The 14,235-nt window shown below is 45.8% G+C and overlaps 1 protein-coding gene across 2 annotated transcripts in view; it reads left to right on the top strand.

The window, feature by feature from the left end:
- LOC135054518 (oocyte zinc finger protein XlCOF22-like) overlaps positions 1-14,235 on the top strand; it is a 64,899-nt gene that overhangs the window by 39,778 nt on the left and 10,886 nt on the right. For both annotated transcript variants that reach the window (XM_063957646.1, XM_063957647.1), the window contains exons 3-6: positions 3,290-3,481; positions 3,606-3,684; positions 3,803-3,873; positions 4,017-4,221. In XM_063957646.1, coding sequence (XP_063813716.1) covers positions 3,290-3,481; positions 3,606-3,684; positions 3,803-3,873; positions 4,017-4,221 — 547 coding nt within the window. The remainder of the gene's footprint in view (positions 1-3,289; positions 3,482-3,605; positions 3,685-3,802; positions 3,874-4,016; positions 4,222-14,235) is intronic.

The raw sequence follows: 14,235 nt of genomic DNA, 5'->3' as shown, positions 1-14,235 counted from the left end.
CTGGTATCCAACCTGGGAACTCTCACAAGAAATGGCTGAAAGGAAACCAGGTCAGTGGCACAAGTAATCCTACTAGAACTAAAAAGATTTGTTGTATGTACAAGGACGGAGAGTCCAGGTATCTCTCCAGAAGACAAAACTTCAGATGCCTCACCTGGGGCTAGCAAGTCAAATGCCTTTCTTCAAACCGAATCATCTGGGCCCCCGTCTGGGGTTTTAGAGTCAGATACTTCTCTAGGCATAAATAGAGCAAATGCTTCTTTTGGAACTGGAACATCAAACACCTCTTTGGGGATTAGGATATCGGAAACTATTTCTGGGACTGCAGAAACAGATGCCTCTTCTTGGACTGGCGCTTCAGATATCTCTCCAGAAGCTATGGGTACAGTAGTATTACTTAAAGCTAACGAGACCAATGCCTCCCTTGTAGCTGCGGGATCAGTTGCCCCTCTGGAGACAAAAGCCTTAAATGATCTCTTTTGGTTTCCGGACTTGAAATTGGGACTCCTGGTCACAGGACCCCAGTCATAAGCCTGAATTCTTTGATTAACTTTCTCAACCCTTTTACCAGTATTAGCAGAGGCAGATACTGCGGTGGCACATGAGACAAATGAAAAACTCTGGCATTGAGACATATCTGTGTTTCTTTCCCTGCGAAGGGAACAGTCTCTAATCAGGTGACATGAACCACCACAGTAGAAGCACAGGTGATACTGCCTACGGCGGTGACTTTCAGCTTCTGAAAGCTTGGACCGTTGGTAACTTTGGAACTTCTCTGCACAGGAGAACAGGGCATAGCCCTAAGATAGTCTGTAACGGGAGTTTCTTTGGTCATAGTAAATCGTAAAAAATTTTTCTCTGAATTGGGAGTACTCCCAAGAACTTCTGGTATCATCTGAATTATACTAGGAAGAATATTTTGCAATTGTTCCAACAGTTTATGAAGAACTTTCAGACATTCGGGATTCACAGCATTAGGAAAGTTAGGAATCTGAGAATAATTTCATGGAAAGGACACAGTCTGAGGAGAAAACACTTAAATAGAATGTTCATCCAAATAGCCTGGAGAAAGTAACTGGAGACGAGACACTGGAGCATTGTCAAGTGGAGCTGTCGCTGCTTGTAATAAATCCAGTTGACCTGAGAGCTCATGCTGGTTAGAAAAACTGCCACAAATTTTAGGACTACCATCATAACGATTTGGAGTCTGCAATGGAAGACGAGACTTAGGAGATGCATGCGTAATAGAAGGATTCGCTGGAACTGCCGCCGGAGCTGGCGGAGCAGAAGACACAGAGGCTAGAGTGTTCTGGATGGTTAACAGCTGAGCCGAAAAGTCTTGCAGGTATTGAACCACCTGTTTTTGAGTGGCTTCTTGTTTCTCGATATGAGAGGCTAGATTTTGGATAGCCCCTGCACCCTGAGATTCCAGTGTTTCCATTTTTGGCCTGAACAAACTGTCACACCCTGGGTCCCTGTGAACTCAGCTGATGGTTGCGAGAGGGGGTTACTGGGTTGGAATGCCACAATACTCGAGGAGAGTGAATATAGGACTTCCTCATGTACTGGTAGTACCGGATGTTGACAAGACCTGACCAGAGGAGCGAAGTCGAACCAACCGGGAGTTTTTCACCAGTCACCCCCCTCCTATCGGGATTTGGGTTGTGGCCCCCATGACAGGTACCCGGTAAAAGCTGAGGAGTCAGGGGATAGATAGCTAGAGGTAGTCTGTGATATATGAAGTAGTCCCTGGTGGAACAGTCGGAAACCAGATGCAAGGCACTGATTGCCTGGAGAACCAGAAGAAACAACAAATGACAATATATAGAATGACTGAGGATACTTGAAGCACTGGAGAACTGGAAGTTACTTGAAGAAGCAATCAATGTTAACTGATGACACACGTTATTGGAAGAAGCAATCGTTGGTGACCGATGGCACACGGTACTTGAGATACTGGAGAACTAGAAGATACTTGAAGAAGCAATTGATGGTGACCGATTGCACGCAGTACTTGAGACACTGGAGAACTAGAATATACTTGAAGCAAATGATGGTAACCAATGGCACTCGGTACTTGAAGAAGCATTCGATCGCAACTGGAGAACACATAGAGCTATTTGATGGTAATCACTACTGGAGAACACGTAGAGATATCTGATGGTGACCGAAACTGGAGAACATGTAGATTTATCCGATGGTAATCAGCATTAGAGAACACGTAGAGATATCCAGTGGTAATCGCCACTGGATAACATGTATATATCCAGTGGTAATTGGCACTGGAGAACACATATAGATATCTGATGGTAAACAATCCGGTCAGCTGACCAGATAGCATGGCTGCTGGAAACAATGCACAGAGAGACCTAGATGCTGTACACAGGATTCTGCCAATTACTCACACAGAGCAATTACTACACAGTAGTCTTAATCAGGCGTGAGCAACACAAACACATGCTGTAGCTAGGAAGCAGAATATTGCATAGAGTTTGTAAGACTGAGAGAAATCCCTAAACCCCTGTAGATCAGGAGGTAAGCTACAAGGAACCCTTAAGACATTCATGAAATAGTCCTGGATCCTGACAGGTATCTGAAAGTGTCACAGTGACATCACTTATATCTATAGTAATAATACAGTGACATGACTTGGGAGGTGAGGAGATCTGGGAGGGTCACAGTGATGTCACATATCTATAGTAATAATACAGGGACATGACTTGGGAGGTGAGGGGATCTGGGAGGGTCACAGTGACATCACTTATATCTATAGTAATAATACAGGGACATGACTGGGGTGGTGAGGGGATCTGGGTGCGTCACAGTGACATCACTTACAACTATAGTAATAATACAGGGACATGACGGGAGGTGAGGGGATGTGGGATTGTCACAGTGACATCACTTATATCTATAGTAATAATACAGGGACATGACTGGGGAGGTGAGAGGATCTGGGAGGGTCACAGTGACATCACTTATATCTATAGTAATAATACAGGGACAAGACTGGGGAGGTGAGGGGATCTGGGAGGGTCACAGTGACATCACTTATATCTATAGTAATAATACAGGGACATGACTGGGGAGGTGAGGGAATCTGGGAGCGTCACAGTGATATCACTTACAACTATAGTAATAATACAGGGACATGACGGGAGGTGAGGGGATGTGGGAGCGTCACAGTGACATCACTTACATCTATAGTAATAATACAGGGACATGACTGGGGAGGTGAGGGAATCTGGTACTATATACAATGATACTTAGTTTTTTCCCCAATGCACAGGGATACATGATAGTGAAGAAGACATCTGGTGAGTGTGAGACATCCAGCAGTCATCCCCGTGTGTCAGGAGGACTGAAAAGGACCCAGAGCTCCATCACAGTGCCTCCACCTCACTCACTGATACACGAGAGACAGGATGACCAGAAGATCCTGGAACTCACCAACAAGATCATTCAGCTGCTGACTGGAGAGGTGACTGCTGGGAATGGGACATTATGCGGTAACACCAGGGGATGTGTCTGGGTGATGACTGTATCATTGTGTGAGTCAGGTTCCTATAAGGTGTCAGGATGTCACTGTCTATGTCTCCATGCAGGAGGGGGAGTATATAGAGGAACACAGGGGTCTGTACAAGGACGTGATGATGGAGAATCACCGGCCCCTCACATCACTGGGTAAGAGGAGACTGTCATATATTGTACAGGAGAGAGCAGGTATGGGGGCCCCTATATACACACATCATCTGATAATCACATATATATACTGTACTCAGTCACTGTGTGTCTCCTACAGATGGGCCCAGTAACAGAGATACCCCAGAGAGATGTACAGAGGAAAATCACAGGATCCCACAGGAGGATCTGGTAGGTGGGATTTAGGGTCTCCCCAATATACCAAAGTGACCATCACTATGTGATCTGTAGAGGAGCTGTGTGTCTTATACACTGATGATATACTGTTTACTCTCTAATATTGAAACCTGTGATTATTTTTTGTGAATATTTAGGGAAAACACCTGACTCATATAAAGGCAGAAGATACAGCTGAAGAAGAGATGTACGTTACTGATATAAAGGTAGAAGACATAGAGGGAGAAGAAGAGATGTTTGTGACTGATATAAAGATAGAAGATATAGAGGAAGAAGAAGAGATGTATGTGAGGGGTGATCAGCAGTGTAAGGAGGAGGAAATCTCTACAGATACCAGCACAGGTGAGTTAAAAATACATATTACAGAAGAGTCACATATTCTCCTTGCTCAGTCACTATAGGAATCTCTTATCCTGCACCCTCCTCTGTCAGCACAGACTAATGAGAGAAAGGTTTCTGCCCAGTGGGTAAGTCAGGAGCCATCAGCCCTTATTATACTCCTACTTTCCCCCTCACATCATGTCACTGTGTGTTACCAGCCCAGAGATCTGACCAGTCTCCTCCCCACACTCTCTGGTGTATCTCATAAATCAGGAGCCATCAGCCCCTCTTATACTCCTGCTCTCCCCCTCACATCATGTCACCATGTGTTACCAGCTCAGAGATCTGACCAGTCTCCTCCCCACACTCTCTGGTGTATCTCATACATCAGGATACATCAGCCCCTATTACACTCCTGCTCTCCCCTCACATCATTTCACTGTCTGTTACCAGCCCAGAGATCTGACCAGTCTCCTCCCCACACTCTCTGGTGTATCTCATACATCAGGAGCCTTCAGCCCCTATTATACTCCTGCTCTCCCCTCACATCATGTCACTGTGTATTACCAGCTCAGAGATCTGACCAGTCTCCTCCCCACACTCTCTGGTGTATCTCATACATCAGGATACATCAGCCCCTATTACACTCCTGCTCTCCCCCTCACATCATGTCACTGTGTGTTACCAGCCCAGAGATCTGACCAGTCTCCTCCCCACACTCTCTGGTGTATCTCATACATCAGGAGCCATCAGCCCCTATTATACTCCTGCTCCCCCCCCCCCCCCCATTCCTTCACATCATGTCACTGTGTGTTACCAGCTCAGAGATCTGACCAGTCTCCTCCCCACACTATATTTAGAGAGAGAGAAAGAGAGAGAGATTACCCAGCGCCAGCTGATAATATTTAAATACCTGCCACCTCTCAATTGGGTATACTCTTCCCACTATTGGTTAAACTAGAAACAAAATTTCCCCCACAGAGTGGAGAAGGTGCTGATTTTTTAATATTATAAATGTAATAATTAAAATATAACATATATCAATATAAACAATTAATATTTATTGAATCAATATAAAATTAATTAAATTACCGACTGGTAAACAGAATAAAATATGCCCCACTATTGAAACAAGCACATTTAGTACGTTCAAAAAGAACTGCAATGTAGGTGTGCTTTATAAGAGTTTTAAAGTGTCCAAATGTTGATAATTTGTTTCACCTGAATATAAGCCCGATCATAATTTTATATACAATCCTCCCGGCCGCTGGTAGCTGTTCCTTTATATGCGGACATATCCAGATGGCAAAGCCTATATGTTTATCCTATTTAAAACACTTTAAAAGGTTAAGAGACACAGTACGCAATTGGCGCAAAAGGTACCGCAAGGGTACGCCCTTAGTGTAGCAGACGCTGTGCACAGGGTGTGAGCACAGGCGTCGCAGACACTTACAGAATTAAACTTTAATAACTGTACCTTAAGGAATGTACTTATACTGTAAACATTTGTGCAGTGATAATGTGTAGATGTAATGCAGTGTAACCTTGTTAGCTTAAAAGCTGTATGAGCGTCTGTGACGCTCTGAGAACCCTTTAGCAATATAATAAACACTCAAATACCGGTCAAAGGTTCTAACACCTTTAAGGGAGAGAATGAACGTTCAATTGCAAAAGAATACACAATACAAGTTATACACTACCAAGATAACATAAAATACCTAACCGAATTACTACACATAAAATACAATAACGACACGATTACATTTAAGGGGAAGGAGAGAGAGAGAGAGATGGCTTACAACATTAATAGGAGATAAATATGTCTGCAGAGAATTTACACATGTGGGAGCGATCGCTGCGCAGTTAGTCAATGTTGAGAACCTTTGTGTTGAGAAACTTGTGTTCACCCAGGCTGGCTGTCCCTATATACAGCAACAACACAATGGTCTCTACAATACCGCATGGGACAGAAGCTAGACTCCATTTTGGGAAAAACTCCCATGATTCCAAAGTCTGTAACATATGATTTAAAAGGGAATGCTAGCAGCCATTTTAGATTTGCAAGTCCAAACACATGGCATTCTTTGCTATACCATAATCACATAGCAGAAGACATAAGACTCCACTATATTCCAAAATGTCTAAGCTTCAATATAATGCATATGTTCTGATTTTACAATTCCAAACCATCTAAATCACCTTTCACAATTTCAAGCCAACACAGTATCTCAATAACCAGAGCATATGAGCCATCACAAGACCAGATCACCAGGTACCCACAAGTATCAGCCTGCTATTGCTACAAGCACATGACTACAGTAACAAAAGGAAGTATGTTTTGACTTCTAACCTTCAGCAAGATGTATCATGTAAAACTACTATAATCTGTTATAAATCACCATCCATAAATGTATACCAGAGATGCTATGCTACAGATTGTCTACTGTTCCAATTCATTACAGATTTCATAGAGTATCATCCCAAACACCCAACAATCACACAACTGCACAAGCATCATTAACCTTAAGCCATTTGTATCTCCAAACTAACTATTCTATGCCAATCATTTCACAACTACTTTACCACAAACACATATTTAAACTATTCTATGCCATTAAGCCATGTGAATTCAATACTTAGCCTTCATAAGGAGGTCAGTCCTGGTGATGAGCCAGCCATGCTTCTGGGTGCTAGGTAGCTGTGTGAGTGAGTGTGCCCTGTGATTTCCAGTGGATATATCATACCTGCATTCCAGCTGTGGGGGTGTGTCAACCACAGGAAGTGTGTGTCTTTCACAGCATGTGGGCTAGCTGTATCAGTGAGCTGAGCATGTGATCTTGGTTATGCAAAACGTTGGGTGATGACTAACACATTCCTGTCTTGTGGAAAGCTATTGTTTGGCGAATACAAAACAACCCCTGTCTCTGGGTTTTGTTCGGTATTCTCAATGTCCACTTTCAGTTGAGACAATGACATCTCAGCAATCATTCTTCTGGAGAGAATCCTAAACCCATTCGTAAACACAGGTGTTGGCCCTCTATTGAATCTCAAAGCTTAGTGTAATTAAAGGCTATTGTACTCCGTCTGCGGGAAAGAAACTGATTCGGAATACAATTAATCTTCAATTACTATTCCTGTGCTTAACTATGCATAAGAACATGTGAAGCCCTTTTAACATGCAAAGGGGAATCTCTAAGGTCAAAGAGCCATCTTAAATATACCATACTTTGCTGAACTCAGGGGAATATTAACTTATAAAATACATTATTTTGATTAAATATGCAGCGTGCACACGCATGAAGTGCATATATGGCAACGTGCAGCGTGATATTTTTCTGACTTTGACACAGAGGTTTAGTGAGAGTCTTTTATTTATAACTGATGAGAGATGGTGAAGGATAGTGATAACTCACCGATGGTGCTAATTAGCATTCCGCTACTGGTGGATGTATCTCAATCGGCATATCACATAAAAACCTCCAATCTCCTCTCTCTGATTGCGGGCTGGTTGTTGGTAGTACTAAAGCTTTTTCAGCAGTGTTCCAGGTAAAATACAATGTAGCGGTGAGCGCTCAACTGCTCTCCGTGTCGGAGTGTACGCTGCACACGGACCACACAGCAGGCACTATCCTCTCCTCGGACACCTCGTTTATTTGCAGGGCAACTGAGTCAAGTTCCTCTCCCCAGTGTGCCGGAATGGATAGAAACCGGCTAGTAACGTGTAGATACTGGTTTACGCGTTTCCCCACCTTATGGTCCAATCGGCGGCTTCCTCAGAACGTAGTGAGGCAGTCTGTATGAAGGTGTGCTTTTAAGCTGTTTGTGCTTCCATGCACACATGTATTTAATCAGTATTAAAGCTCCCTAGTCCATCTTATAAGATGTTTTTCTTAAAGTAACAGTATCCTCAATAAATTATTATCAATATACAACGCCTAACACTACATAGATACATATTCAGGTGAAACAAATTATCAACATTTGGACACGTTAAAACTCTTATAAAGGACACCTACATTGCAGTTCTTTTTGAACGTACTAAATGTGCTTGTTTCAATAGTGGGGCATATTTCTCTAACGTCCTAGTGGATGCTGGGAACTCCGAAAGGACCATGGGGAATAGCGGCTCCGCAGGAGACTGGGCACAACTAAAGAAAGCTTTAGGTCACCTGGTGTGCACTGGCTCCTCCCACTATGACCCTCCTCCAAGCCTCAGTTAGATTTTTGTGCCCGGCCGAGCTGGATGCACACTAGGGGCTCTCCTGAGCTTCTAGAAAGAAAGTATATGTTAGTTTTTTTATTTTACAGTGAGACCTTCTGGCAACAGGCTCACTGCACCGAGGGACTAAGGGGAGAAGAAGCTAACCTACCTGCTTGCAGCTAGCTTGGACTTCTTAGGCTACTGGACACCATTAGCTCCAGAGGGATTGACCGCATGGAACTGGCCTTGGTGTTCGGTCCCGGAGCCGCGCCGCCGTCCCCCTTACAGAGCCAGAAGCAAGAAGAGGTCCGGAAAATTGGCGTCAGAAGACATCAGTCTTCACCAAGGTAGCGCACAGCACTGCAGCTGTGCGCCATTGCTCCTCATACACACTTCACACTCCGGTCACTGAGGGTGCAGGGCTCTGGGGGGGGGGGGGCGCCCTGAGCAACAATAAAAACACCTTGGCTGGCAAATATATCACAATATATAGCCCCAGAGGCTATATATGTGATAATTACCCCTGCCAGAATCCATAAAAAAGCGGGAGAAAAGTCAGCGAAAAAGGGGCGGAGCTATCTCCCTCAGCACACTGGCGCCATTTCTCCCTCACAGCTTCGCTGGAAGGAAGCTCCCTGGCTCTCCCCTGCAGTCTGCACTACAGAAAAGGGTAAAAAAGAGAGGGGGGGGGCACTAAATTTAGGCGCAGTATATATAACAGCAGCTATAGGGGACATAATTCAGTTAGTCCCTGCATTATATAGCGCTCTGGTGTGTGCTGGCATACTCTCACACTGTCTCCCCAAAGGGCTTTTGTGGGGTCCTGTCCTCTCTTAGAGCATTCCCTGTGTGTGTGTGCGGTGTGTCGTTACGGCTGTGTCGACATGTTTGATGAGGAAAATTATGTGCAGGCGAAGCAGATGCCTATAGAAGTGATGTCACCCCCTGCGGGGCAGACACCTGAGTGGATGGTCTTATGGAAGGAATTACGTGCAAGTGTCGACTCCTTACACAAAAAATTTGACGACATGCCAAATGCGGGACAGCCGGCTTCTCAGCTCGTGCCTGCCCAGGCGTCTCAAAGGCCATCAGGGGCTCTAAAACGCTCGCTACCTCAGATGGCAGACGCAAATGTCGACACGGATACTGACACCAGTGTCGACGACGATGAGTCTAGTCTAATGTCCACTAAGGCCATTCGTTGCATGATTGAGGCAATGAAAGAGGTGTTACACATTTCTGATATAAACCCAGGTACCACTAAAAAGGGTATTATGTTTGGGGAGAAAACCCGTAGTTTTTCCCCCATCGGAAGAATTAAATGAAGTGTGTGAAGAAGCGTGGGCTTTCCCCGATAAAAGATTGGTAATCTCTAAGAAGTTACTAATGGCGTTCCCTTTCCCGCCAGAGGATAGGGCACGTTGGGAAACACCTCCTAGGGTGGATAAAGCGCTCACACGTTTATCTAAAAAGGTGGCACTACCGTCTCCGGATACGGCCGCCCTAAAGGAGCCTGCTGATAGAAAGCAGGAGGCGATCCTGAAGTCTGTATATACACACTCAGGCATTATACTTAGACCAGCTATTGCGTCAGCATGGATGTGCAGTGCTGCCGCTGCGTGGTCAGATTCCCTGTCAGAAAATATTGACACCCTAGACAGGGACACTATTCTGCTAACCATAGAGCATATAAAAGACTCAGTCTTATACATGAGAGATGCACAGAGGGAGATCTGCCGGCTGGCATCTAAAATAAGTGCATTGTCCATTTCTGCTGGGAGAGGCTTATGGACTCGGCAGTGGACAGGGGATGCAGATTCGAAAAGGCACATGGAAGTTTTGCCTTATAAAGGTGAGGAGTTATTTGGGGATGGTCTCTCGGACCTAGTTTCCACAGCAACTGCTGGGAAGTCAGCATTTTTACCCCATGTTCCCTCACAGCCTAAGAAGGCGCCGTTTTATCAGGTACAGTCCTTTTGGACCCAGAAAAACAGGCGTGGAAAAGGCGGGTCCTTTCTGTCCAGAGGCAGAGGTAGGGGAAAAAGGCTGCAACAAACAGCAGGTTCCCAGGAGCAAAAGTCCTCCCCCGCTTCTTCCAAGTCCGCCGCATGACAGTGGGGCTCCACAGGCGGAGCCAGGTACGGTGGGGGGCCGCCTCAAAAATTTCAGCGATCAGTGGGCTCGCTCACAGGTGGATCCCTTGATCCTTAAAATAGTATCTCAAGGGTGCAAACTGGAATTTGAGGCGTCTCCACCCCACCGGTTCCTAAAATCTGCCTTGCCGATTACTCCCTCAGACAGGGAGGCTGTGCTAGCGGCAATTCACAAGCTGTATTCCCAGCAGGTGATAATCAAGGTGCCCCTACTTCAACAAGGACGGGGTTACTATTCCACACTGTTTGTGGTACCGAAACCGGATGGTTCGGTAAGACCCATTTTAAATTTGAAATCCTTGAACACATACATAAAAAAATTCAAGTTCAAGATGGAATCGCTCAAGGCGGTTATTGCAAGCCTGGACGAGGGGGATTATATGGGATCCCTGGACATCAAGGATGCTTACCTGCATGTCCCCATTTACCATCCTCACCAGGAGTACCTCAGATTTGTGGTACAGGATTGCCATTACCAATTCCAGACGCTGCCGTTTGGACTGTCCACGGCACCGAGGGTGTTTACCAAGGTAATGGCGGAATTGATGATACTCCTTCGAAAAAAGGGAGTTTTAATTATCCCGTACTTGGACGATCTCCTAATAAAGGCGAGGTCCAAGGAGCAGTTGTTGGTAGGTGTAGCAATATCTCAGGAGGTGCTACACCAGCACGGTTGGATTCTGAATATTCCAAAATCACAGCTGGTTCCGACGACACGTCTACTGTTCCTGGGTATGATTCTGGACACAGTCCAGAAAAAATTGTTTCTCCCGGAGGAGAAAGCCAAAGAGCTGTCATCTCTAGTCAGAGACCTCCTCAAACCAAAACAGGTGTCGGTGCATCACTGCACGCGAGTCCTGGGAAAGATGGTGGCTTCTTACGAAGCAATCCCTTTCGGCAGGTTCCATGCCAGAATCTTTCAGTGGGACCTGTTGGACCAATGGTCCGGATCGCATCTTCAGATGCATCGCCTAATAACCCTGTCTCCAAGAACCAGGGTGTCTCTGCTGTGGTGGCTGCAGAGTGCTCATCTTCTAGAGGGCCGCAGATTCGGCATACAGGACTGGGTCCTGGTGACCACGGATGCCAGCCTTCGAGGCTGGGGGGCAGTCACACAGGGAAGAAACTTCCAAGGACTATGGTCGAGTCAGGAGACTTCCCTACACATAAATATTCTGGAACTAAGGGCCATTTACAATGCCCTAAGTCAGGCAAAATCCCTGCTTCTACACCAGCCGGTACTGATCCAGTCAGACAACATCACGGCAGTCGCCCATGTAAACCGACAGGGCGGCACAAGAAGCAGGATGGCGATGGCAGAAGCCACAAGGATTCTCCGATGGGCGGAAAATCACGTACTAGCACTGTCAGCAGTGTTCATTCCGGGAGTGGACAACTGGGAAACAGACTTTCTCAGCAGACACGACCTCCACCCGGGAGAGTGGGGACTTCATCCAGAAGTCTTCACACTGATTGTTAATCGTTGGGAACGGCCACAGGTGGACATGATGGCGTCCCGCCTAAACAAAAAACTAGAGAGATATTGCGCCAGGTCAAGGGACCCTCAGGCGATAGCTGTGGACGCTCTAGTGACACCGTGGGTGTACCAGTCAGTTTATGTGTTCCCTCTTCTGCCTCTCATACCAAAGGTACTGAGAATAATAAGAAAACGAGGAGTAAGAACAATACTCGTGGTTCCGGATTGGCCAAGACGAGCGTGGTACCCGGAACTTCAAGAGATGATCTCAGAGGACCCATGGCCTCTGCCACTCAGACAGGACCTGCTGCAGCAGGGGCCCTGTCTGTTTCAAGACTTACCGCGGCTGCGTTTGACGGCATGGCGGTTGAACGCCGGATCCTAAAGGAAAAGGGCATTCCGGAGGAAGTCATTCCTATGCTGATCAAAGCCAGGAAAGATGTAACTGCAAAACATTACCACCACATATGGCGGAAATATGTTGCTTGGTGTGAGGCCAGAAAGGCCCCAACAGAGGAATTTCAACTGGGTCGATTTCTGCACTTCCTACAGGCAGGAGTGACTATGGGCCTGAAATTAGGCACCATTAAGGTACAGATCTCGGCTCTGTCGATTTTCTTCCAGAAAGAACTAGCTTCACTACCTGAAGTTCAGACATTTGTAAAAGGAGTGCTTCATATTCAGCCCCTTTTTGTGCCTCCAGTGGCACCTTGGGATCTCAACGTGGTGTTGAGTTTCCTAAAATCACATTGGTTTGAGCCACTAAAAACCGTGGAGCTAAAATATCTCACGTGGAAAGTGGTCATGTTATTGGCCTTGGCTTCGGCCAGGCGTGTATCAGAATTGGCGGTTTTGTCATGTAAAAGTCCTTATCTGATTTTCCATATGGATAGGGCAGAATTGAGGACTCGTCCCCAGTTTCTCCCTAAGGTGGTATCAGCCTTTCACTTGAACCAACCTATTGTAGTGCCTGCGGCTACTAGGGACTTGGAGGATTCCAAGTTACTGGACGTAGTCAGGGCCTTGAAAATTTATGTTTCCAGGAAGGCTGGAGTCAGGAAAACTGACTCGCTATTTGTCCTGTATGCACCCAACAAGATGGGTGCTCCTGCTTCTAAGCAGACTATTGCTCGCTGGATTTGTAGCACAATTCAGCTGGCGCATTCTGCGGCTGGACTGCCGCATCCTAAATCAGTAAAAGCCCATTCCACAAGGAAGGTGGGCTCATCTTGGGCGGCTGCCCGAGGGGTCTCGGCTTTACAACTTTGCCGAGCTGCTACTTGGTCAGGGGCAAACACGTTTGCAAAATTCTACAAATTTGATACCCTGGCTGAGGAGGACCTTGAGTTCTCTCCTTCGGTGCTGCAGAGTCATCCGCACTCTCCCGCCCGTTTGGGAGCTTTGGTATAATCCCCATGGTCCTTTCGGAGTTCCCAGCATCCACTAGGACGTTAGAGAAAATAAGATTTTACTCACCGGTAAATCTATTTCTCGTAGTCCGTAGTGGATGCTGGGCGCCCATCCCAAGTGCGGATTGTCTGCAATACTTGTACATAGTTATTGTTAACTAATGGGTTATTGTTGAGCCATCTGTTCAGAGGCTCCATTGTTATCATGCTGTTAACTGGGTTTCTTATCACGAGTTGTACGGTGTGATTGGTGTGGCTGGTATGAGTCTTAACCGGGATTCAAAATCCTTCCTTATTGTGTCAGCTCTTCCAGGCACAGTATCCTAACTGAGGCTTGGAGGAGGGTCATAGTGGGAGGAGCCAGTGCACACCAGGTGACCTAAAGCTTTCTTTAGTTGTGCCCAGTCTCCTGCGGAGCCGCTATTCCCCATGGTCCTTTCGGAGTTCCCAGCATCCACTACGGACTACGAGAAATAGATTTACCGGTGAGTAAAATCTTATTTGTATTCTGCTTACCGGCCGTTAATTTAATTAATTTTATATTGATTCAATAAATATTAATTGTTTATATTGATATATGTTGTATTTTAATTATTACATTTATAATAATTCAATATCAGCGCCTCTACATTCTCCACTCTGTGGGGGAAATTTTGTTTCTAGTTCCTCCCCACACTCTCTGGTGTATCTCATACATGAGCAGCCATCAGCCCCTATTATACTCCTACTCTCCCCCTCACATCATGTCACTGTGTGATACCAGCCCAGAGATCTGACCAGTCTCCTCCCTAGACT

Source organism: Pseudophryne corroboree, chromosome 3, assembly GCF_028390025.1.
Source record: "Pseudophryne corroboree isolate aPseCor3 chromosome 3, aPseCor3.hap2, whole genome shotgun sequence".
In the NCBI taxonomy this organism is placed as follows: domain Eukaryota; kingdom Metazoa; phylum Chordata; class Amphibia; order Anura; family Myobatrachidae; genus Pseudophryne; species Pseudophryne corroboree.
This window is presented reverse-complemented; position numbering and strand designations above follow the sequence as displayed.